Source organism: Martes martes (genome assembly GCF_963455335.1).
Source record: "Martes martes genome assembly, chromosome: 4".
NCBI classification, from domain to species: domain Eukaryota; kingdom Metazoa; phylum Chordata; class Mammalia; order Carnivora; family Mustelidae; genus Martes; species Martes martes.
Window position 1 is genome coordinate 46,994,595 of NC_137891.1, and position 27,249 is coordinate 47,021,843.

The window sequence follows — 27,249 nt, forward strand, 5'->3', positions numbered from 1 at the left end:
GTCTTAACCTGAGCAGGAATAATTTCAAGAACTCAGAGCAATTAGTAAACATAAAATAATAATATGATGGATTGAGCAAAAATATGCTGGTGTCTTTATGTATTCTCAATCCTCACATCAAACCTGCAAATGCAACATCATTTCCCCCAAATGCATACATGAGGAAATCATTCCTTAATTATCCATTATATGCATTTGAGAGCACTAATATATATGTGTGTGTGTGTGTGTGTGTGTGTGTGTGTCTGTATATATATACACACATATGTATATATCAAGAGACAAGCAATCTCAGAAGGCAAGTTTATTTCCTGTTACCCAGGAGAGCAATATTTTAAAAACAGTGTTTAAAGCAGGGATCTATTTCATAACAGTGTATGAGGATGAAGTCTATGGTATAGTCTTTAAGCGATAAGGTGTACCTTCAAATATTACTTTGTATACTTAATTTAACTTTCTATCAAATAAGATATTAAAGGTTATAATTTAATAGAAAAGAGACAGGTTTTCTATGTCACTTATGTCATAATTCAATTTTTGGTTTTTTAATTATTTTTATTAACATATAATGTATTATTTGCCCCAGGGGTACAGGTCTGTGAATCATCAGGCTTGCACATTTCACAGCACTCACCACAGCACATACCCTCCCCAATGTCCATAACCCAGCCACATTTTCCCAACCCCCCTACCCCCCAGCAACCCTCAATTTGTTTTGTGAGATTAAGAGTCTTCATATTTCAATTTTTTAAATTTCCTTTTCTTTATTCTAGATTGATAAGGTGCCAAGGCTACCCACCAAACTCTATTTCTATAACACAAGGGTTTTGTTCTATAGACATAGAATAAGGTAGCTTATAACAAAGTTTTGTATACTTCTGTGATGATTATGGACAGGGGTTTGAATCTGATATACACTGTTTATATCTGATCTTCATTCATTGGTGACTTAAGAGTCAGCATTTACAAAGCTCTAGGGATTTGGGCCATAGTGGTTTTCTACCATTGATGCTGAGTGTCCTGTCCACCTTGTATTTGGTCAGTTTTACATCACCATGGTGACCAACTTAGTCTCCTCCAAGGAGCATTAGCATCTTATATAGGGCTATTTGGTACAGATTTCTTTTCTCTATCATATCAAAAATGACCAGACTCTCAGAATTCTGTGGTGTGGACACTTAAAGAAGTAGTTAGTATAAGACAAAAACAAACTGAAGAGACTATCCTCTCTCAGTGTTTAAGATTATTTAAGCACATATTTATTTGTTTTTCCCTGCAGTCTCCATATTGAGAAGTAGATGTAAAGAAGCACTGTGGATCAAATTAATACTTTGGGTCATTGTAGGTATAATTACATGTTTTTTATAGCCACCTAGAGTATGATTGTCCACAGCAGTTTTTGTTTTAATAAGAAATATTATTGATGGCTTGTTTTCATACTCTTAATATGACACTGATATGCTTGATTTTCCAGTTTGGTGGAAAGCTGCATTACAGCTTTCCATGGAGAATTATTCCTGGTCAATTCTTGATGATGTCAGAGATTTCTTGATTAACAAATAACTATGATATTAAGAAAGATAAACTCAAGGTGGCCTATAATCTCAATGACAGTTATCAGACAAAACAAATTTTGACTATAAAATGGTAGGTCCCATAGGTTTTCTGATATTTTTCAATTAAAAAGAATTATCCACTTCTCATTTAGAAAAAAACTGACTTTCATGGTAAATGGCATAATAGAAAAGAGAACTTGAAGAAAAATCACAATTTTTTTTTATTATTCCAACTCATTTATTTGAAAGGGTAAGGCATAAATCAATATGCACTTTTGTAACATGCTTTTTTCACTATCCATCTAAAATTTATATATTTTATAGTCTTTCTATTTGTATATAAATCATAGGGTTTATTATTAACAGTTTTCTCTTTGCTGTCACTATAAATGACGTGGTTGCCAGTAGCTGAGCACCCATGAGTAACCTAGCAACAAGTCAGCTCTCTAACAAGTAAGAAATAAATGCAAACAAAGTGTTATGGGAAAATGAGTTCAATTTCAGAATATTAATGCATGTGTACTGCTAAATATCAAGATGAAATCTCCTAATTTGGGGGAAATTACATTACAATAGGTATTGAATTTTCTAGTAAATAATACATTGCCAATGAAATCTTGTCTCCTTCATTCAGAAAACAAATGGAATCTATTTCAGACTGCAGCACTGTTGACTAGGTAACTGAATATATGTGTCTTCCCTGGAACCCTATTCATTACAGATTAGATGAGAGAAGTGTCTTGGCATGTTTTCACTATGTGGTAGATGAGTTTACTAGATGGAGTTTCAACAGTTAACCTTCCTGACAGTGAGGTATTATGGATCTCTTAAATAGTTTTAGAATAAATGTTTTATTTTATTTTCAAAGGGTTGTGCTTATAGTTCTGAACTTCTGGGGGCATGATTTTCTTAGAAAAACTACGAAAGAGTCCACCTTGTTTTTTCACATGTTAAGACTTTGGTATATTTAATATCAGTCTCTTTTGGTGAAATTTAATTTATATAATTACTGTTTGTTTTCACTGAGAAAATAGCACTCCTCTCTGTTAGTTGTCAGGTCGTAGTGGAGGTAGATCAGGTATTGGGGGAAAGCTGTAACTTCATAGGGTCATCATTGGTATGATGAATACAGCCAGGTGGAGAGGGAAATACATACTGGTGAGTACCTTCCATTAAATAGCACAGCTTCTATTCTGTGTGACAGGCAGAATTACTTAGCCTTTCTCAGTCTGACAGGCAGTTCACTGCACTTAAAGAAATCTTAGTGCCCCATGGAAGATTGAGGTAAGGGACAGAAGGATGGGCTAGGAGCTGAACATATGATTGTACATTTAAAATGAATGCATAGAATGGTGGAACTGGAAAGCATCTGCTCTCTGCTGAAAAATTTTGTTTTCCCCAAATACCCTGAGTTTTAGGTTACTTTGAAAATCTGACGTTAAATGACTGAGTTGTTGCTACAATCACGATTGGGATGTGAGCTCAACTCTGACCTCTTTCTCTCACTATCCACACAGATCTCCCTTCTCTAGGGAAGAGGAGAATAAAAATCATGAGATCCTTAAAGAGAGACCCAAACATACTTACCAAGATAGTCTGATTTCATCTGTATATGAGAAGTTTGGTCACTTACATTGTTTGGATTGAAGTGAGTCACCTTAAATAAATGAAAGACTATTCTTTACATGAGAAACACTTACCTACCCTTGAAGGCATCTAGCTACAACTGAATAGATCAATTGCATGAAATTTGTACTCAAAATGTCATGACAGAATAATATGGTCTATATTATTGATGTTACTCATGATGGTTACTCATGCAGTCCTTGATTAGTTGTTCAGGAAAGTGGCATTTTAGATGCAGCTTATGCACATTAACTACCCCTTCCAGCACAGATGTCTCATTGGGGTTATTATTGAAAAGGTATCATTCCTTATTTTGGGAAGTTGAGTTCCTAGAGGTCAGGGATCATCTTATTTGTTTTTTTAATCCAGTATTGAGTATTCTTATAAATAGTAAGCTTGCAACAAATGACTAACTTTTTTCTTTTCAGTTAGTGTTTGTAGGTGTGCTAGAAAGATCCACAACAACAAAAACCAAATTTATATTAAACTACAGAATAGATGTTAAAAAGAGGTAAAAAATCTTAAATAATACATGCCCTCGTAGAGGAAATAATGTTTAAAGATCCCCTGTGGACATAACTTAATTACTGTACAGTTATTGTTCAATTATGAGGTTGATCTAAAAGGAACTGTCCTTATTGCAGGTTTGGTTACAAAAGTACGGCTACCTTCCACCAACTGACCCCAGAATGTCGGTGCTGCGCTCTGCGGAGACCATGCAGGCCGCCTTAGCTGCCATGCAGCAGTTCTACGGCATTAACATGACAGGAAAAGTGGACAGAAACACAATTGAGTAAGTAATGGCATCCACACCCTTTTCTTTCCGTGGTCCTTGAGCCAAACCTAGTAGTCTGAGAAAGTTCAAGTGAACTCCGCCAACCACAAGGGGAGCAATTTGTCTCCTGTCCCTGTTCTTTGGAATTTAACCTGTCTCAACCCTCCTCCCCTAGGATGTCAGGTTTGTCAGAGTCAAATTTACTCACTTGACTTTAGCGACACTTCTTCAGAATAGGAGGGGAGAAAGGAACAATGAGAGTTAGAGTAAACGTACAGTTGAAGCTGTTGCAAGAAGAGCTACGTCAGCGATGCGTTGGAGCTGGCTTGTGCTGCTGGTGCGGACATATTGGACTCATCTCTTCCCTGTTAAGTGACATGATATCAGTAGCTTGAAATTGGCTGAAGTAGAAATATTGACACTAAGGAAAATGGGACACAATACAAATCTGGGCTTTTTTTGAGGGAATGGGTGTTAGAGAGTCACTGAACAGTTTATTAGCCTCCGATTTGCGGTCATTCTCTACGTAAGTTAAATCAAGGAGAGGTTCACTGAAAGTCTCTCCTTTTAATTTTTGATTAGCAAATGGATTGTTTTTACTCTTTAATAATATTTGTGATTTTATGGATTGATTCATCAGTCATTTGTTCATTTATTTAGTCAACTAGTAACTCATCATTGGGCATTTCACCTGTGAAAGAGGCATTTACAGATCGGAGGACAGAATCTCTTCTTCAGAGGAACCAGATTAACTGTGTAGCTAGACATAATCACAAATTATTTTAGCACAGGTACACTGTAAGTTCTGCAACATTATGAAACGGCATTATTGTTTTTGGACAGCAAAGGAGGAAGTGATTAATTCTCTGAGTGCAGGGAAGAATCATCTGTGTTTATTGAGTCCTTGATACTCGGAAGTAAATCTACTTCATCATTTAATATGATCATCATACATCAACCCTCCACAGTAGGCAAGACAAGGATACATTTTTCTCTCTAATTTTTCAAATAAAGGAACTGAAAGTCAAAGGCTAAGTGAAGTCCAGAGGAGTTGCAGAATCCAGACCTTTTGATGTTTAGTTGGAGAACTTTCTACTATACCATATTGTGGACCTCAAGAAATGACACATTTATTTTTCTTTTTAAACCTTAAATACCTGAAATTACTTAGTCCAGGTATATATACTTTTTATATATTAAACTAATTTAATATGTGATTTAAAAATGATATTTTGCCTTCTAACACAGCATGATATTAGTCATACGATTTCTATTTCAGCAAGATAGGACGAGTACATGATAAAAGGCTTGAAGATTAAACGTTAAAGCAGTTTGGCAAAATAAATATAATTACCTCTCCTAGCATTTTTAAGAGATAGATAAATATTAACTTTGGTATACCATCTGGGAAAAATAGAACCAAGAATTAATATAATGGGTTCTGCAAGAATGAGAAACTTGTTATTAATATTGGGAATAGAACTTGGATATTTTGAACCCACTGCCCTCTATTCATTGCAATTCTCCATTAAGAATGTCCTAAATAAATATAGCTTTAAATTAATTTTAATTACAATTATAAATTAATTTTAAAGATAGCTCATTAAGTTAATAAGCAAACCCACAAGTCCTACATTTTGTTGCTGCATAGAGTACAGAATTCCATTTAAATCATACTTCGAATCCCAACATTTTACAAAGTGCTCTGAACAGCTTTTGTGCTCCTTAATGCAGAGCTGTTATCTTCTGATTCACTTTCTTGGGCCATATGACACAGTTTTTAAAAACACAATAAATTGAGAGCTTGGGAAACAAATTCCTTTGAATCTGCTTATTACCAGATATGAAAATTCAGAAAGCGGAGTTCTATAGAAGGTGGCATCTGTGTTTCCTCTCCGTTTTGAGAGCTCCTGCTGGTCATTGGAAGCACTCAAGATGGATAGGTTTGATTTCCTAAGATAGCTGGAAAAAGGTCTTTGTCAGGAGATGATGGAAGAGGAATGTGTGCAGGATTTATTTAGGCTGCTTAGGTGGAAAGGGTTTGAACGGTTTTTAGTTGTTCTCCAGCAGGACAACGTCAAATGCAGAGGTCCAGAAAAAGACCCCGTGTCCTTTTCTGTCACACAGTGGCTCAGATTCTAGACCAGGAGAAATGATTGTGTCAGTGTGTAGGAGTTAAAGTAGCATTTCTGTGAATTATAGCATTGTAGAGAAAAGATCAACTATATAGGCAACCTTTAATTTAAAACCAACCAGTGTTTTGGTCCGTTTGTTTGGTTTTCTTTAACCAAACTTTGTTCTAAGTCAGTTTTTTTTTTTCCTCTCTCTCTTTTTTTTTTTTTTTTTTGAATTGGAAATGCGTTTTTTCCTTTACATACAGTATTATTTTTAGGTGAGCCCACTAAAGCCCCATTAAACCTTCATCATCGTTCCTTCCTAGATGACCCTGCTCCCTCTGTCCCCTATGGCACCCACATTGTCACTCAGACTAGAAACCCTGTGGCTTCATCGGCCTCCTGTCTGTTTTTTTCCACTGATGTATCTCCAGTCCTGAGGTAGTGTTGCGCAGGGTACTTAGCTCAAATAGTGTACTATTTTTGGAAGTATAATCCCCATAATCATGCTACTTAAGCAATTGTCTGTGCTTTTATAATCTCGAATGTGTCGTAACAATCCGTGCTGAAATTGTACTCTATTATTTTACATAGCCAAATTATAAAGTATGAGTTTTTATCTAAACCTTATCACATAAAATATGGACTACAATTATAGACCTAAAATTACTCCTCAGTATTAAAATAAATGGCTTAAGAATCATTTTCAGGTGCTATAAACTTTTATCTAATTGTAGGCTCTTGTCAAGATCAGTTGTTTTTAAATTAAATTATGTCCTCCTTTGTCAGACAGACATTTGATGCATTCGGTCCGTAGTTCTTGAGTAATTAAAAGTAATGATGCAGTTGTGGTGATCCCTATATTATGTTGAAGAAGTTAACCATTTTCCAGTGACAAATTTAAGTGTTACTTTAAATGGCTTATTATATTGCTTTCATATCAGTTAGCATTGGTGTTGGAGAGACAGGAAGGAATACTTACTCCCCTACCCCAAAATGAGCTCATTATCATCTGTTGCAATGGTTCAAAATTGTGGGTTGCTTAGCTAATTTTTATAAGCAAGCTTACTTAAATAACTTAATAAGTGAAGCAATTTATGTTATGCATGAAAAAAGGATTATATTTAGCACGGAGGGGAAAAGGTAGCAAGGCAATAATGAAAATAAGGCTAATGTGTTTTTACAACATTAATGGTAGTATTTTAAAATTTTAATTCATCTTCTATGTGTGCATATTATCATGCATTGAAGCATGCTTGATGAGATATCATTTTTAAGGTGACTTTCTTTTTTATCTCCCTCCATATATATGTATATACATATACATACACATATATGTGTATACACATAAATATGCAAATATACACATATATTCACACATATATAGGATGATCTGAGTTATTCTGTTTAATTTACCTTAATTAAAATTAATTTAAGACAGAATGTATAGCTTTTTTCAAATAATTATTATGAAACCCCAGTGTATTTGAATTCTCCTAATTTGAGAGTTGAAATATTTATTTAGTTATATCAAGAATCATAAGCTTTGGGGCTTAATTTTCAATATGTTTCATGAGTTTCAGTCATTTGTCTAAATTATCAAGTTAAGACTTTCAATCTAGGTATAAAAGATAGGTTCGTCAGTAATTAAATTTCTTTTTCTTTATTTCTGATTATAGCAATAGGTTTGAAACACTTTAACATTATAGGATGGATCAGTCCTTATTTTGGTAACTACAGAAGGGTGACTGCAAGCTAAATAAGCCTCATTCCCCCTCTAGAAGGTGAAAGGGGAAAGCTTAAACGAGAGCTGACACTAGCTGAGCTTTTTCTTCACGTTGCAGATCATGGAGGCTTATTACATCTCTTCTCTGTGATCAGGTTTTCAAGTACCCTAACTGCAGTTTCAGCTTCGTGAATAAGCTGTGTCCATGGTGGTCATTCATGAGTGGATAGAAAAAAGAAACTGTGGACCCGAGTGAGCTGTCAGCCTAGCTACATTTTGAGCCCTAAGTTAATTTACTTTAGAAAATCTTCTTCACAACTCCTGGACTTCGTTATCTGAGTACAAATAAAACCTCAGGATTTTTTTAAATTCATGAAAATTAGCATTTTTAAAAATTTGTAAAATGATCTTTTGGGGACAACTATAAATAGTAGATATTACTCTTACCTTCCATTAGAACATGGAGGAGTCTGGAGGATAGAAACCTGTTAATTATGCAGATGAACATTTTCTTACATTACTAATCCATAAGGCAGGAGATACAATTTTGTGAAGTTTTTTTTTCCCCTGGTTAAAACAGGTATATGTATACAGAGCCCCTGTGTGGTACCACTCCAATTCCAAGGGACACCACTCCCATTGTATGCATTTTATTGAAATACTGTCTTCCTATAGCCCCACTCTGGGGGCACCAGGCGAGTGGACTCAACCTGAAGGCATCCTTGACAGTCATACAATCAGAGGCCTGATATGTTTGACATGAATACCCAACTCTTGAAAAAAAAAAAAACAAAAAAGGTTACTGACCTATGATCCAGCAATTGCACTACTGGGTATTTACCCCAAAGATACAGAGGAAGTGAAAAGAAGGGCCATATGCACCCTAATGTTCATAGCAGCAATGTCCACAATAGCCAAACTGTGGAAGGAGCCAAGATGCCCTTCCAGAGACCAATGGATAAAGATGTGGTCCTTATACACAATGGAATATTACTCAGCCATCACAAAGGTTAGATACCCAACTTTTGCATTGACATGGATGGAACTGGAGGGGATTATGCTAAGTGAAATGAGTCAAACAGAGAACGTCAATTATCATATGGTTTCACTTATTTGTGGAACAGAAGGAGTAGCATGGAGGACGTTAGGAGAAGGAAGGGAAAACGAAGAGGAGTGGGAATCAGAGGGAGAGATGAACTGTGAGAGACTGTGGACACCGGGGAAAAAACGGAGGGTTTTAGAAGGGAGTGGGGTAAGGGGATGGATGAGCCTGGTGGTGGATATTTTATTATTTTATTTTATTTATTTTATATTTTATTTATTTTATTTTATTTCTTTGACAGAGAGAGAGACAGTGAGAGTGAACATAAGCAGGGGGAGCAGAAGAGGGAAAAGCAGGCTTCCCGTGGAGCAGGGAGCCCAATGTGGGGCTTGTTCCCAGGACCCGGGACCATGACCTGAGCTGAAGGCAGACGCTTAATTACTGAGCCACCCAGATGTCCCCCCACCCTGGGTGATGGCTATTGAGGGCATGCATTGCATGGAGCACTGGGTGTTAAATGCAAATAATGAATCATGGAACACTATATCAAAAAGTAATGATGTACTGTATGGTGACTAACATAACATAATAACAAAAGAAAGAAAAATAAAAAAGATTAAAAAATTACTGAAACCAATAACACTCATATATAGTGGCTTTTATTACTGCAAATTTGTTTAGAAGTTTGCAGCTGCTTTATTTACATAAAGCAGAAGATTGTGTCTCTGTTGGTATCTGTAATATCAAAATACCAGGATATCCCTGTTTTGAATAACAAGGGATGTTAACACATAGGTCAAGGTGATCTAAAATGTGTTATTATCAGTGTGTTGCTACTGCTGCTGCTTCTGCTACTCGTACAGCTGCCTCCTGATGTTTGTAAAATAATAATAACTATGATAAATTAATAATCATAGCAGTTGCTATTTGCCAGGCACTGTTCTAAGTGTTTCACATGATTTAACTGCTTTAATCCTCACATTAATTCAATAATATTATCACTTCCATTTTCTAGATGAGGAAATGGAGAAACAGAAAGAAATAGTAGCCAGACCACTGTCCCAGGGCTGGGGAGCTGGTGGAGATGGGTTGGGAGCCTTAGCAGTTTGGCCCTAGGATCCCTACTCCTAACTTTTACAGTATTACTCCTCTCAAAAACATTGATTTCAGATATTTTTCCTCTCTGAGTTCAGTTAAAGAAATTACTAATGATCTGCCCAACTATTTTTTTTAAGATTTTATTTATTTATTTGACACAGAGAGAGAGAGATCACAAGTAGGCAGAGAGGCAGGCAGAGAGAGAGGGGGGAAGCAGGCTCCCTGCTGAGCAGAGAGCCTGATGCGGGGCTCATCCCAGGACCCTGAGATCATGACCTGAGCTGAAGGCAGAGGCTTAACCCATTGAGCCACCCAGGCACCCCGTGCCCAACTAATCTGAAAATGTTCTGGGTTCTAAATAATTAAGTCAGTATTGAATATCAGTATTACATTTATGCAAACTGAGGTAATGCCATGATTTACACCTTGAAACTATAAAATGACTTCCTTGTAGCTCCCTCCCAAACCCAGTGCCCGTTCCCGTGTCTTTGTTTGCTTTGGAATGTCAACTTAAAATTCTTGGCAAATGAGTCAGTAAAGAAGCACTTGTATATGAGCTATGTATTGACATGCAGAAAAATAAGTGTGTTTTAGCAATGGTACTTTCACAAAAGCATTCCTTGAAAATAGTGCTCAATCAGGTGATATAGTTGTTAACCTGAGGTGAAACAATCAATCAGTTCTACTTGTACATGTAGAGTTTTGCACTCTTGTGTACAAGTATATATGGGTTTTATCAGATTGATATATGAATGCAACTAATACTTGGTGCATGATAACTAGAAAGAAATCCCAGTATCAGACTCTACCTGAATAATATTAATACACCAACTTTACCTTTAGTATTAGACATTCAATTCATTGATGAGTCATTAAACACTAATCATCATTTTTATCCACCAAGAATTTTAAAAATTGTAGTAGAAAGAACCTGACCCCTTATGAAATTAAAGAATGATTTAAATGTTTAGAGTCACATAGAAGGCCCCACGGCCAATTTAGCTCAAATACTGTGTGTCATATTCAGTGGCTTGATGTGCTTCTATCATATTTTGGGGATTTTACATAATTTGATAAATAATACCTACTAATATCTCTATGCCAGAATATTTGGATGCAAATATTGGCAAAGTTAACATAAGAGTATTCTCAGTTCGACCAACCCTTATTAAGAGTTCTTTGCATTAAATTACTGATAGATACTAGATTATTCCTGTTCTTATGTTTATTTCTTACACTTAAATCATCTGCTTTATGATTTAGTTTTACATAAAAATATCTACACAGTGTCCATGCAATAAGCATTTGTTCAAGGCACACACCTGGGAAGAGTTACAAAGTCTTCAAGAAACATGGGCAGTAAGGGAGATCAACATGAACAAAAAAGACTTGCAGACTCAATTCATTTGCTTCATTTGGTTATTAAAGACTTCACTGGGTATGGGCCCCATTCCTGGCTCTCTGCCTTGACTGGGCTGGTAGAAGATAGAGATACAAATCCGAACACATAGTATAATCCATACTGTGTTGGGATGGTAAATGTAGCTCTGTGAGTTGAATAATGAAGGATGTTTAGGATTCTCAGTGTGAAACAAGAGGAAGTTATGCCAGACAGAGGTCACTGCATACGAAGGCAGAAAGAGGTTTAGGTCGGTAGGAACCTGAGTGGATCTTGGAAAGTTGGGGGGGTGGGGAATCCTCCCTAAGTAAGCCTGAATCAGATTCTTTCTATATAAGCGTTTTCCTACCCAGAACATATAGAGAACACATCTGTGCTCTGGGAAGATTTATCTTTAGGAATGAGAAGGACGGCATTAGTGAGAGAGGGAAGAAAAATTTTGGAAGCAAGAGACTACGTTCTGATAGATTAGATGTGAGGAGAGAGCAGTGGAAATGTCACCCGGGTGTTAAAACTTCTGGCTGAAATAAAGCATCAGAGGAATTGGTACAAACCTGGGTAAGGAAATCATAATTTTTTATTACATGTAAAATTAGAAATAATGACAGGGTATCTTGACAGAGATATGATAGCACTTAAGCCATTGTATAGTAATGTTTTTTTAATCATGCTTGTCTTGCCTATAGACTGAACTCAACAAGGGCTTCTTGCCTTCTTTATCTTTTTAGTCACACTTTTTCTTTACATCTCTTAGCATGTTATAAAAGCCGAAAAATATTACAGGATGAATGAATAAGGACTGAATGAGTAAATAAATGAAGAAGTTGGAACATAAGAAAAAATATATATATATATTTAATGGGTAAAAGCCTAGGAAATACATAAAGAATTCGGCAGAGATATCTTTCAGCACAAGAATCTAATACTCATCCATAAAAACCCCATTCTTTGGAACATACAATGCTTCACTGAAAAAATTTTTACTAGATCCAACATATGCATGGTTTAAAATGGAAATTTATATTAATAAACTTAATTTTCTTTTCAATTTTTACCTTCCTTTTTCAATTTTATTGATTATTAAAGTAATTTTAGAGAATATGTCCTCATTGGCAATACATTTTATCCTGATAGTAGGTAATTCTGTTTTGCCAAATTTCATCCCATTATCCATTTCAAAATTATTTCTTTTCCCAGAGTGCTAACTTAAATATTTTTCTTAGCAAAATGTACGTATAATCACTTCTCACATTTAGTAAATTTGTTCATATTTAATAACTATATATTATTTATTCTCTTAGTGCTTTTGGTGAGATAAATAAGCATAAAAACCTGCCTTAGGAATATTACAATTTTTACTGAGAATATAATTAATGAATACACATGTGTAAAAGCCACTTAAATCATAATAACCCCTTCAATGCATAATATTTGCTAGTTTAATCTGTATCTATATCTTATAATATGTAATAAAAATTAATGATTTTGCATTTAAAAATACAAAGTGTCCCTATCCACTTATTCATTGAATATCTCTTATATTCCAGGGGTTGTACAAGGTAGTAGGAGTGTATAGATCCCCAACCCTTAAGTGTTTACAGTCTAGTGAAATGTCTCTCAAATGAAGTGGTTAAGGAATGCCCTTGAAATATTAATTAAAAATAGGAGATCTCCATTCTCAACTCTACAGAATTCAATTCCATAGGACCATATAGCCTCCTAGGAGTTGGGAGACTTTAATAAAGGGAAAGCGATTTTCTGAAGTAACTCCACAATGCATTATAAACTAGAATGGAATTTGTTAAGTCTGGTAACCACAATTTTCTACAGTGTCTGTAGAGGCAGAATAAAAAAGGAGAGACATTTTTCAATACTTATGGTAAAAGTGTCATCTTTCTTAAAAAGCAAAAGTCGTGATTTCATTGTTGTCTCAAGTTATTTTTGTTTATTAGAGCTAATTAGCTGATTTATCCATGTAATGGAAATTATTTCTTTCATTTTCACAAAATGGATATCTTTAGATAGTCATCTCTATAGTCAATTATTGTCCATTTAAAGAGTATAGAAATTATGAAGTATTTGATGAAATACAGCAAAAATTGATTCTTTTCTCATTTCTACTTTCTGAGGAATGTAGCACCATGAAGATTTTGCACTAGCTTTGTAATTGTTAAATTAAATGTGCTAATGAATGGTAAAGCCATTTTATGAGTCACCAAAGAAACACTACTCAAAATCATGAAAATCTTTCTTCTTAGATAAGAAGCAAGACTACATAGAAAATATTATATTTGACCAATGAGACTGTATAAAAGAAGTTCCATGACTGTATTTATATAAGTATTAAAAATCAATAAATCAAAAAACAGCATGTCATTTTCCTAATATACTTATGTTAAACCTTGTTTGTGTGATGCTAACACCTCATATGCAGAAAAAAAATTAAACATTGAATTTGGTTATTAGTTACTGATTTAACAAATGGTTGTTACTTGTAAATTGAGGTAGTGATCAAAGTGAAAAGAAGAAAAAAATGGAGAAAGGCAAATGTTATTTGAATAATTTATTTCTGTGTAAGCTAGAAGAGAGAATAGAATATACCCTCTCAAATCCTGAAATATAAGGCCATGTAATATATTTTTAAAATTGTTCAGTGTTAAACCTGGAAAAGTCCTTAGTGAAACTTTATTTTTAAAAGTCTCATTTTATGAATGAGACTAGGACTTAGTGACTTGCCCAAGGTCTCAAATCTTATTAAAAACAGATTCTAGTTGGAAGATTAAGAGGACCTCATTCTACAGTAAGCTCAAAACGAATTAGAGAAAGAAAAAATATCTGAAAGAGCTGAGTTCCAAACCAGTGATTCTTGATCATTTGGGGACAAAATCTGCTTTCTACTTAGATTCAAATTGCAAGAAAACTGATAACTTTCTTCTTTATGTTTTCCCATTTTCATTTTCACTGCCATAGATTAACTTCTCCATTGATTTCCTTTTGAAATTCATGATTAGGGTTGTTGGTAAATAACTGGAAAATACTGCTTTTTGCAGCTGGATGAAGAAGCCTCGATGTGGTGTACCTGACCAGACAAGAGGTAGCTCCAAATTTAATGTTCGTCGAAAGCGATATGCATTAACAGGACAGAAGTGGCAGCACAAACACATCACTTACAGGTATAAGAACTAATGATGTATTACTGTTCTCTCCATTTTTTTCACCACTATTTATTTTGACATTTTGTTTGACATCTTGTGCACATTGACTACATGGTAACATGAAGTTATAGAATATAATGTTAACGTAGGGAACTGAGAACTGCCCTTGAGAAGAGAATAAATTGCCCATTTGGAGGCCTTGCAAATATTTCTTAAATACTTGGTCGATCTGTAAACTATATCTTTTAATATTCTTGAAAGAATATGAAATCCTGAGGAACTCTGAGATGAGTATTATAGCACATTACGTTCTTTTTAAGCTTTTATTTATTTATTTGAAAAAAAGAGAGTCTGAGAGAGAGAGAGCACATGCAGGGGGTGGGGCAGAGGGAGAGGCAGGCTGATCAGGGAGTCCGATGTGGGACACGATCCCAGGACCCCAGGATTGTGACCTGAGCCAAGGGCAGACGCTTAGCCAACTGAGCCACCCAGGTACCCCATTAGGTTCTTTAGTAAGGATTCATAATCTAAAAGTAATCAAATAATAAGTTTATAAATAATTGTCATCTAAACAAAATGTCTTTGAATCTATTAATTAAGTTTTAGTATCAGTTCAGTCATTTTACTTTCTATCTTTTTGGCAACAATGCAGACGGATCGTTATTTCTTATTTTGTCTTCCACGAAGGACGCCGAAGGGACGTCAGTGTCTTCCAACCTGGAGGGACAGTTGCTGCTAAAGGAGATGTTCCTATTTATTCATTAATTCATTGAACAACTGTGTATTGAGTCTCAGTTTGAACAAAAACAGTTCTAGGCACTGGGGATATAGAAAGAAATAAAATATGGAGACTCCATTTGTCCTCTTGGAATTTACAGTCATGTGGTTAAGTTGAACAATCATATAAATGTGATGCCCGTTACGAAAAGGAAGGAACAGGATGCAAGAGAAAGGTAAAACAGAGCCATCCAACCCACTCTAGAAAGCCAGAGAAGGGCTTCCTAAAGAAATGGCCTTTCAGCCAAGACCCACAGAAAGAGAAAGCGTGTGTTAGACCAAATGGCAAGGGAAGAGGCAAGACACCTCAGGGGAAGGCTAGGATGTCAGGAGTACATGAATAAAAGACATTTATTATTCTCATTCTTTGTATAAATAATCATTCACATATGCTGAAGGATAAAATTTAAAACTCAATATATAGGTTTTCTACCAATATATCTGGTTTGTGCCATTGGAACTTATTTTAGTTATTTTGAGAACACTTTTCAGTGTTATTTTATATTCTTATGCCAGTCCTCCCAGATAGCATGCTCCTAGAATTTTTATTCTAGGAGCAACACATTTCAGTTACTTCTGCAGGTAAGAGAAATCAAAGAGGAAGTAGTCTTAAGCCAAGCCCATGTAGGAAATGTGACGTGTTAGAAATACGCCTTCAGGAGCAACAACAAAATATCTGCTACCTCTAAGTCTGCTCAACAACATTGCAGAGCCACTTATAGTTGTAAGGAAATAAAAGATATAAGGACTCGTAAAGAAATAAAACTATCATTAGTAAGTTTATACCACTTTCTGTATAGAAAACACAGAATCAACTCTAGATAATTTTCAGAAATAATCAAAGAATATGGCCAACTTTTAAAAAAGTAAAACATTTATGTTTTAGGTAATACAATTTTAGGTTTACAGAAAAGCTGAGCAGATAATACAAGGAGTTCTTATATACTAACCCCCCCACCATATACACACACTCATAGTTTCTCCTATTAAGATCTTGCATTAGTGTGATCCATTTGTTAAAATTGCTGAGCCACTGTTGCTATATTATTTCTAACTAAAGTCCATAATGACAATAGGGCTCATAGTTCTCCTAGTCTGTGGATGTCTTCTCTTTCTTTTACAGTGTCTTCGGCAGAGCGGAAATTTTAATTTTAATAAAGTCCAACTTGTCAATTATCATCTTCCTTTATTGTGCTTTTGGTATTGTATAAAAAAAAAAAATCATTTCCAAACCCAAGGTCATTTAGTTTTTCTTCTGCATCAACTTCATATCCTATCACCTGAAAAAAAGGAGTTTTGTTTTTCTTTTTCCTTCCCAATGTGTGTATCTTTTTCCTTTTCTTTTCTCTTCTTTTGCTTTTCTTTTCTTTTTTCATCTCTTATTACATAAGGGAGAGCTGTTGAAGGCAAACATCATTGCCTTTTTCCCAGTCTTTAGGAGAAAAGCATCTAGTGCCTCGCCATTAACTATGATGTAAGCTGTAGGCTTCTTTCTAGATGTTTATCAAGTTGAGGAAAGTTTTTATTATAAGTAAGTGTTGAATTTTGTGAAATGCTTTTTCTGCACCTATTCATATGATCATATGATTTTTCTTCTTTAGCCTTTTAATGTGATGGATTACATTAATTCATTTTCCATTGAACCAGCATCTCATGCCTAGGGTAAATGCTACTTTGTCATGGTGAATATTTTTATACATTGTTGGATTTGATTTGCTGATTTTTTGTTGAGGATTTTTATATGCATGTTAATGAGTGATATTGATATGTGGTTTTTTCTTTCTTTTAAAGTCTTTATCTGGATTAGATAGGAGAGTAATGCCAGCCTCATGGAATGGGTTAGAAAGTTTCTCTTTATTTCAGTTTTCTGGAAGAGACTGTAGAGAATTGGTATGATTTCTAACTGAAGTATTTAGTAAGCCCATTGCAACTATTTGGGCCTGGTTCTTTTTTCTTTGACAATTATTAATTTTTAATGAAATCTATTTAATAGATGTAGTCCTGTTCAGATTATCTGTTTCTTTCTGTGTAAGTTTTATAGATTGTATTTTTCAAAGGAGTTGGTCCATTAAATCTGTATTAGTCTGCTCAGTCTGCCGTCACAAAATATCACAGCCCGGGTAACTTAAACAACAGAAATTTAATTTTCCAAGTTCCAGAGGCTAGAAGACCTGCTGTCAAGGTTTTGGTTTTGATGAGATTTCTCCTTCTGGTTTATAGATGGCTATCTTCTCATTGTGTCCACCTCTCATCTTTTCTCTGTACATATGTGGAAAGAAAGATTTCTGCTGGGAATTTTTTTTTCTCATAAGAACGTCAGTCATACCAAATTAGGACCCCACCCTTATGCCTTCATTTAACTTTATTTACTTTCCTTAAAGGCTCTCTTTCCAAATATAGTTACAGTGGGGGTTGGGGCTTCAATTTATTTATGCCAGAGAAAACCTTATATATCATTGGAGAAAGGAAGGGCTCTTTTACTTAATAAGTTCTTTTGTAATAATTGGCTGTCCATATAGGAAACAATGAAATTAGAATTCTTACATATAAATTATATTCTTACATATAAAAATTAGTACATATTAATTAGATTAATATGTATATCAATTTTAAAAGGACAAGCACACAACTCTGCATGTTGATATTTATTGTTTTCATTTCAGATAGTGTCCTTTTCCTGGCCTTATTTCCTGACTTAACAGTGTCCCCTGTTTAGTGTCTCTACATACTTAGGTACTGACTATACCATTCATTTATTTTATTTTATTTTATGGTCTTGTCTTGTCTTGTATTTATTTTATTTTATTTATTATATTGTATTGTAATGTATTTATTTTATTTTACTTATTTTATTTTAGATTTTATTTATTTATTTGACAGAGGGAGACACAAGAGAGGGAACACAAGCAAGAGGAGTGGGAGAGGGAGAAGCCGGCTTCCTGCTGAGCAGAGACCCTGATTCAGGGCTTGATCCCAGGACCCTGGGATCATGACCTGAGCCAAAGGCAGACACTTAAACAACTGAGCCACCCAGGCACCCCCTGACTACAGCATTCGTTTAAGAAAGGAAGGAAGGAAGGAAGGAACTGTTAAGAGCCATTATGTTCAGAACTAATCCTAATTCCATTGAAGCTGTGTTGCTATACTGACAATTGTCTCAGCCAGTCTTGAATACTTAAACAATAAACTTCCAGCTTATTGATAAACACATCATGTGGTTAAGAGTCCTGTTTTGGAGTGAGAAAGATCTGGATTTGAATCCTGGCTCTGATACTTGCCACCTGTAAGACAAGGATCAAGTTATTTAATCTTCTAAGTCTCATTTTCCCTGTGTGCAAAGTGAGTTTGTAACACTAGCTACCTGATGAAGCTTAGGCGATAATTCGGTCAGGTCATGGTGGCAAGAACGCCCAAAAAACAAACCAACAAAAATACCTCAGCACAGTGCTTGAAACATAGTACTTAGTAAATAGCGAACTATCATCTTGTTTTAACTTACAAGGCAATTAACAGAAATTGATGAGTGTATTCTAATAGAATTATAGAAAGTTGAGGGTGAGAGCTAAGGATATTAAATTTTAAAGTTAGTGTAGGTAACATGTTAAGAACTTGCCCTGTGTAAAATAAGTACTGTATAAGCATGTGCTGCCACTTTTATTACTGTATTTAGAAAAACTAATGCAAAATATTACAATTTGGCTAAAAAAAATTACTTTAAAAGGATAACAGAAATGTGCCATTACAGAATGAAGCCAGGAGTTGAAGTGGGAGTGGTCGAATCTAGGTTTTATTTGTTGGCAACTCATTATGAGCCAACAGTATAGTGTGGTTCAAAAAGAACTCAGATGAACAGATCAGACTGATAGAAAGCAAAGTGTCCAAAGTAGTGAGACTGCCAAGTTTTCTCTTTGCTTTGTTGGCCAAGCTTTACCTGATGTATCCTTTTCACTTTGGTCTACCACATTTCCAGCTGCTTCTTGGCAAATTAAAGTGCACCTCTAAAAGAAATCAAAATGCTAAGAGATCTTACAAACAGTCTGCATGAGAAAGGGCTCAAGATTAGAGCCAAGGATTCTCAACATGATGGAAAAAATATTTAAAGGAGAAATTTCCAGTAATGTTCAAATACTTAAAGGCTTTCAGAAGAACCTAATATTTTGAGCTATTGGAAAATTAAATTATTCATCCTATAAGTCTTCATTGTTGGAAGCATATAAACCAAGCAATTTATTCACTTGTCAAGGAAATTAGGGACCATTTGTGGAATGGTTGGAAAGTTAGATTATATAATTTTAAAATCTCTTCCTATCTTTAAAAGGTGGAATTGGAAGGAACATTTTATAATGACTCCATTTGGAGGGAATGTCTAGGCTGCGATGCCTTCCACTTTAATGACCTCAGTACTTGATGCCTGGAAATGGGAACTTCTGAGGTTGTACCAGAAGAATCATTTAAGTACTGTTAGGAGTGTATATAACACTGGCTGATACATAATTTACATGCTGGTAATAGTTATAGTATAAGTATTGGTAGCCATTCGTCTCTTAATTGAATCTTTTTTTTTTTTTTTTTAAGATTTTGTTTATTCATTTGAGAGAGAGAGAGAGAGAGAGAGAAAGCACAAGCAGGGTGATAGGCAAAGAGAGAGGGAGAAGCAGACTCCCTACTGAGCTGCGACCCCAGTGTGGGGCTCATCCCAGGAACTGAAGATCATGACCTGAGCTAAAGGCAGATGCATAACCATCTGAGCCACCCAGGCGCCCTCTAAATTGAATCTTTATGATCAATTTTTCTTTTGGCAAATTTTGCTTCTTGGGTAATTAGATGTTGTACATTCAATAAATGGTAATTGAACAGCATTATGTGACAGCACTGGAAATAGATGAGTTAAGCAAGGTCCCCACTCTCATAGGAAATATAGTCGAATGTGAGAGACAGGTGTGTTTAAGTGAATAATTACAAAATAGTATATTGTGAGGTGCCTGGGTGGTTCAGTCAGTTAAGCGGCTCCCTTCGGTTCTGGTCATGACTCCGGGGTCCTGGGATCGAGCCCTGTATCCAGCTCTCCTTGCTCCATGGGGAGTCTGCTTCTCCCTCTCCTGCTCCCCCCACTTCTGTTCTCTCTCTCTCTCTCTCTGTCATATAAATAAATAAAATAATTTAAAAATAACACATTGTATGTTACTTCAGGACCTTACAGGAACTTCATTACATCAGAGACCATATACATTTTATGTTCCCTAAAACCTAGTAGAGTGCTGCTGTGTATTATGCCCTAATTAAATAGCTTTTGAATAAGTTAATGAATTCTTTGTAGGCTCTGGTTAAGCTTTATTCAAAACAATAATAAGAATGTAATGAGTAAGCTCATTTTTAGCAAATATATCTTTATTCCCCATTTATTAAGTATTATATAAAATAAGCTTAGCTAAATTTTTTTTCTTTATAAAATCTAAATTCCAAATTGTCTTTTATGTAGTAAGTGTCTCATCGCATATGCATTTAAAGTGCCAGATGCATCTGTTTTTTAAATTGAGTTTTATTAACAAGTATTCATTGTATTAATTAATGTGATAATAGTATGTTATATTATATTAACTGATAGATTTTCCTAGTAAACTCTCCTTTAGCTAATCTTGATTTTTAGTGAATATTTGTGAATGTTTGTGAATTTTTGTGAATGTTTGTGACTCTGAGGATACACACCAGAAGTTATTATTTTACTTTAATAATATATGCAGAGTTGGGATACCTGGGTGGCTCAGTGGGTTAAACGTCTGCCTTCGGCTCAGGTCATGATCCCGAGATCTTGGGATCCAGTCCCTCCTTGGGCTCCTTACTCAACTGGGAGCCTGCTTCTCCCTCTGCTGCTCTCCCTGCTTGTGCTCGCTCTCTCTCTCTGACAAATAAATAAATAAAAATCTTAAAAAATAAAAATAAAACCCAACATAGTATGTACTTTAGTCTGCCTTACCTGGAAAACTAGCATCTTGTGAAATCGCAAAATATTTAATGTAAGCTTTTCTAGAGAAAGAAACTCCATATTCAATCTCTATTTTCCAACCATGTCTTGTACAAAAAAGAAAAGTGAAGCCATACAAACATAGTATGAATGAAAATATATTAGTCTATTTAGTTCTCTATTGATAGAATATTATAATATATTCTGGATATGGATCTGAAAATATCTATATAGCTTATTATTTTTACTCTATTATACTCTTAGCAATTTTCTATTTTCCCGGTTACAGTAAGTTCCATTTAGTTGCCAGTCATTTTTCATAAAATGTTAGTATGCTTTTTTGGACAACTAATTTTTGTCTGTTGAATTGACTAAAGGGTATTTACCCTTGACCATACCAAAATAATTTTGACACAAGTATATATACAACTTCTGGATCTTAACTAGGTGCTCAAGTATTCAGTTTTTTTTAGTACTTCCTTCAAAATTAGAGATAAAACATTACCCTAACTTTGGAAAAGATTTATCACTCTGTCAAAATTCAGAAAGCAAATAATCATTGTTAATATATAGAGTTGTTATTAAATAAATTGCTATAGATCCAGTGATGTAGAAACTAGAGAATCCTGACTTTCCACAGTAATATTAGGCACAGGGTAATATTTACTATGTCATTGGGTAACTAATTAGAGTTTACTTCATTTGAAAGGACAAAACGTATTGCAATGGCCTTGTTTCACATTTCCTATAACATCTGTCCAAATGAACAAATGTGTGATATTTTACATTTTACGTTCTTCTGTTTTACAGAACTAATGAAGCAAAGTAATTCCTCCAGTGTCATCAATAAAGAAAACACATACATATTTCAGTAGAGTTTTGTTAGTAAAGGTCTCATTCCTTCAAAATTTACTGTTTCTCTGAATGTCAGATTCTTACACTTTTAAAAATTATCCTAGAAGGAGCATAGTAAACTTAACATCTCACTTATTGAGATGTGTATGTTTCTACTGAGAATTATAAGGCAGAGTACAAGCTTCTTTTAACTTTTAATATACAATACAAACATTGAAATATTTAGGGTTTTTTTTTACTTTCATATTAGAGATAAAATAATGCTCTAACTTTGGGAAAGATTTATTACTCTCTGAAAAAGTTAAAGGGGAAATACTACATGATTAGTATGTAGAATTGTTATTAAATGAATTGGTATGGATTCAGTGCAGCTGAAGCTAGGGAATCCTGACTTTACACAGTTACCTTATAAGTAACTTGACATAACTTAACATACCTTGCCCTCACTACTAATAGCTCTGATGAATAAAAAGGTCAAAAAATTTCCACTTGATCAGCTTTATTATGTAGGATTGTATAAGGCGTGGATTATTATGTAGGATTGTATAAGACAAATTAACATTTGTTAATTTTTTTAGGTAAAAGTTCCAAAATTTAGCAACATGGAAGTTTAAAAAAGAATCGGTGGGATGGTATAATGAAAAAAACCTGATAAAGTCTTCAAAAAATGAAATCAATTGTCTTATTAGAATGAAAAATATGTTCACTCTAACTATTCTGTTTACAGAAAAGCAAAGTGAAAACATTTTAAAATTAGTTCTATTAAATTTTTGAAACAAACTTCATTTTATTCATTTTATAACATTTTTTGTTCTACAAGTATATATTAATAACTTTGTGCATTATGTATTAGAACTACTAAGAATAGCAGTCCTATTATTCTTTATACATATGATAGCTCTGTTCCCCTTATTATTTCAATTATTAGTAAATACAAAATACATCTTAATGGCATAAAAATTCCCAAATTAGTTATTTGTACTTCATTCAGAACTCTGACTGTACATTCATGTATCAAAGTACACTCATGTATCTTTTAAAGATTTATTTATTTATTTGAGAGAGAGTGAATGAGCAAGAAGATGGTGGGGAGGAGCAGAGAGGAGGAAAAAATCTTAAGCAGACTCTGTGCTGAGCGAGGAGCCCGAGGCGGGGCTTGATCTGACGATGCTGAGATCAGGACCCTGAGATCATGACCTCGAGCTGAAAAGGGTTGGAAGCTTAATGGACTGTGCCACCCAGACACCCATTATGTGTCTTTATTTACTAATGACATCACAAATTCTGTGGTTAAGTATACTTATATACTTAACCAAAGTATATAACTTAAATATATAAGTATATTAACTTTGATTAACCAAAGTTAATCAGGGCATAGCTTTGAAAATCACCATGATGTATTTACAAATCCAAATGATACTCTACATTTTTTTCTTTTCTTTTTTTTTTCAAGATTTCGTTTATTTATTTGAGAGAGAGAGAGAGAGAGAGAACATGAGCTGGGGGAGGAGCAGAGGGAGGAGCAGAAGGAGAGGGGCAAGAAGACTGTGCTGAGCACAGAGCCCGACATGGGCTTGATCACAGGACCCTGAGATCATGACCTGAGCCAAAATCAAGAGTCTGACGCTTAACCAACTGAAACACCTAGGCGCCCCCACATTTATTATTCTTTATTATGTTACTTCATTTTTCTCAGAACCATTATGTACTTATGTACATATCATACTAATGATTTTTTTCTTTTGTAAGATTACCTTTTATTTTAAGGTAAAGTAACTAATTCATTACACATTGAATAAATACCAATTCCCATTAATAATACCCTCAGAACACACACTGAAATGTCTAATTCTTCATGTCTCCATGCCTACCACTCTGGGACATGTCTCTGTCTTCTCTTGCATGAACATCCAAAATGTTTCATTGCTTCCATGCTTGTCTCCTTAATCATTTTTCATCAGAAATAGTGATCTTTGTATAGAATAATACCAGGATACTTTTCTGCTTAAAACTCGCCAGTGGTTTCCTTTCACAGAATATAACTTAACTTCCTGCCTGTTGTCTTTAATCTCAAACCACTGTCCTGAGTGTTCGTTTTACAGCAATTCACTGAGCACTCCCATTCTTTGAACTGGCCAAGTGTGTGTGGGCTGCTCAGTCTTCCTTCTGGCTAGAAACTAGTGCTTGCTAAGCATGTGTGGCTCCTTTTGTCACTGAAATCCCATTTATCACCTACTCACCTCACTTTCTCACCCTTACTTGTTGCCATCTGTAATTATCTTTTTGATGTGGTTGGGTTTTTGTGTGTGCGTGTGTATCTCTTATCACTAAAATATGTACGTTTTATAAGAGCAGAGTCTTACTCGCAGCTGTATCTCTTATGCACCTAGAACAGTAGCCATTATGTACTACATTCTTTCAAATGTGTCGTAAAAATACTTCCCCAATAATGAGGGTCTTCCTGCATGGTGGGAGTAAAGTAGAAGACTAATGGGAAAATTAATTTAGACAAAATTCAAAGTTACAACATTAATCTGAATGCTCTTCAACCACAGAGAGGAACTTCAGAGACTAGCCAGACAGAAGCATCACCAGATGTCTCGATATAGAAATTTACCCTTTCTCAAAATAGAGTTCAGAGCATCACGCTGGAACACATGAAATTAAACCAAACAAGTAAAACAACAATAACAAAATACTGTATAACATTCTCCTTGAACAGGTTTGACTTATTTTATTCTGTCCGTCCTTTGGCTCAGCTCAGAAAATATGGTGTCTTCCTTGGCACCTCCTTTTCTCTCACAGCCTTTGTCCAACCATCAGTATATCTTGGCAGGTGTATCCTCAAAATTTATCTAAAATCTCTCTGCTTTTCTGTATCTCTGTTGGTAGTCCCCCTGCTGTCATCCCTCACCTAAAGTTTTGCATGAGTTCCCTGTGGGCCTCCCTGCTTCAACTCCTACTTCACTTCAATCTATTTTCCACGTAATGCTCAGTCGTTTATTTAAAAAGTTCAAGTCCAATGTCATTTAACTCATGATGCTCCAGTTCTTCCCCTCTCCCTTGGAACAAAAGCCAGACTCCTTACAGTGGCCAATATCTTTGATTTTTTGCTACATTTCTGGCCTCAGCTGTGGCCACCTCACCGTTCTTGGAACTTGCTAAGCATGTGTCCAAGTTCAAGGCCTTTCACTCGTCATTTCTCCTTCCTAGAACACTCCCTGCCCCCACCCCATTTCCGCCTGGTTTGCTTCTTCATTTTCTTTATATACAATGCATGATAGTTACCATCAAATAATCGATGTAGATATGTATTAGAAAATAGTGAAAACCTTGTTTTAAATATGTGGCCTAGCTTAGACTCTACAACAATGGATTCTTGAGTCAGAATGTTTAAGTTGAAAAACCACTGGAAATTTCCTCTTAAGTTTTCTATTGTAAAATGCTTTCGTGGCTCATAGTAAATGCTCAGTTAACACCATTATTATTATTTCAGTATGATACCTGCCTAACATTTGTAATTATTGAGACATAGCTACAAGTGGGCTAAAAATATAACTTGCATATTATTTTTATACTGGAAAGCATATCTTAAATTTTTTCTATGCTACTAAATAGCCTTAAATGACAAAAAATAATCTTGAGTCCTATTTATATTTTGATATGTGATAGAGACACCGTAATTTTTTTCTTTTTTTTTAAATTAATTTATTTATTTTAATAAACATATAATGTATTTTTATCCCCAGAGGTACAGGTCTGTGAATCACCAGGTTTACACATTTCACAGCACTCATCATAGCACATACCCTCCCCAATGTCCATATCCCCACCACCCTCTCCCGTCCTCCCTCCCCCCAGCAACCCTCAGTCTGTTTTTTGAGATTGAGTCTTTTATGAGACACCGTAATTTAACTACTACTCCATTACTGTAAATTGTTTAGCTTCCAGTTCTCTTTTATTACTTCCAGTTCTCTTTTATTACTGAATATTATACTGCCTTTTATGTATTAAGATTTTTTTAATGTAAAATATGGATTCATGGTTGTAAGATTTTTCAGGTTGAAGTATCCATTTGATATTAGCCTCAAGAAAAGTGTAAACTAAATAAATGATGTCCTAGTCACTTCTTTAAATTAATATAATTTTAAATTTTTGTATTAAAAAGCCATTTGCTCACATTGCTTTTTATAAGTAGAAAGAATTAAATATATCATAAGAAAACAATAGAATATAAGATAATGTAATTAATCTTTTCTGTGAAAACTAAGAATAACTTTTTGTCTGCCAAATTGGTATTCATCAATAAAGAATAGCACAAGGACATTGTTTGGAAGTAGCCCCTAAAAGTGATGATAACAAGAAAGAAATTGAATTTTTAGTTTCAGCTCCAGACTGTTGCACCTCTTTGATCATTTGGCAAAGCTGCCTTTCTTTTGTTCAGGAGACAAAGTGACTGATTGATCCAGTTACCCTACTGTTAACCCATTCTGCAGAGAAATTCTATTTATAGCCTTGCCAGATGAATACCATTTTCTTGAGAATTAAATGACTCCAGGTGGTGAAACCTAGCTATAAAGACATGAGGCATTGATTAATTTCTTCCCTATTTATGTAAGGCTGTTTTTCCGGTATTTTACTCAACTGAATAGGTCAAAATCTGTAAAAAGCCAATCTGTAGTAAGTCGGATGGTATATTAAAAAGCCATACTTCTTATTCTCTTCTCTAAATTTCAGTATAAAGAACGTAACTCCCAAAGTAGGAGACCCTGAAACCCGCAAAGCTATTCGCCGTGCCTTTGATGTGTGGCAGAATGTAACTCCTCTGACATTTGAAGAAGTTCCTTACAGCGAATTGGAAAATGGCAAACGCGATGTGGATATAACCATCATTTTCGCCTCCGGTTTTCATGGAGACAGTTCTCCCTTTGATGGAGAGGGAGGGTTTTTGGCACATGCCTACTTCCCTGGACCAGGAATTGGGGGAGACACTCATTTTGACTCAGATGAGCCATGGACACTAGGAAATCCTAATCATGATGGTAAGTGCATAGCTTTTTTTCATTGCAGATTGTTCTGTTTTTATTTCTATTTTTGGAATGCCCAGGTGATTTACTAATTTAAAAACTTTTAAGGTGTTGATTCCAAATTTGCTTTTAAAATG

At 34.9% G+C, this 27,249-nt stretch overlaps 1 protein-coding gene across 1 annotated transcript in view; it reads left to right on the forward strand.

Annotated features, from left to right (window-relative positions):
* The window catches only part of MMP16 (matrix metallopeptidase 16), a gene marked incomplete at both ends in the record, with an annotated part of 282,739 nt that overhangs the window by 140,054 nt on the left and 115,436 nt on the right, over positions 1-27,249 (forward strand). Inside the window, 3 exons of the mRNA XM_080800746.1 lie at positions 3,827-3,975; positions 14,387-14,509; positions 26,823-27,127. Of these exons, the coding sequence (XP_080656872.1) occupies positions 3,827-3,975; positions 14,387-14,509; positions 26,823-27,127 (577 nt within the window). The remainder of the gene's footprint in view (positions 1-3,826; positions 3,976-14,386; positions 14,510-26,822; positions 27,128-27,249) is intronic.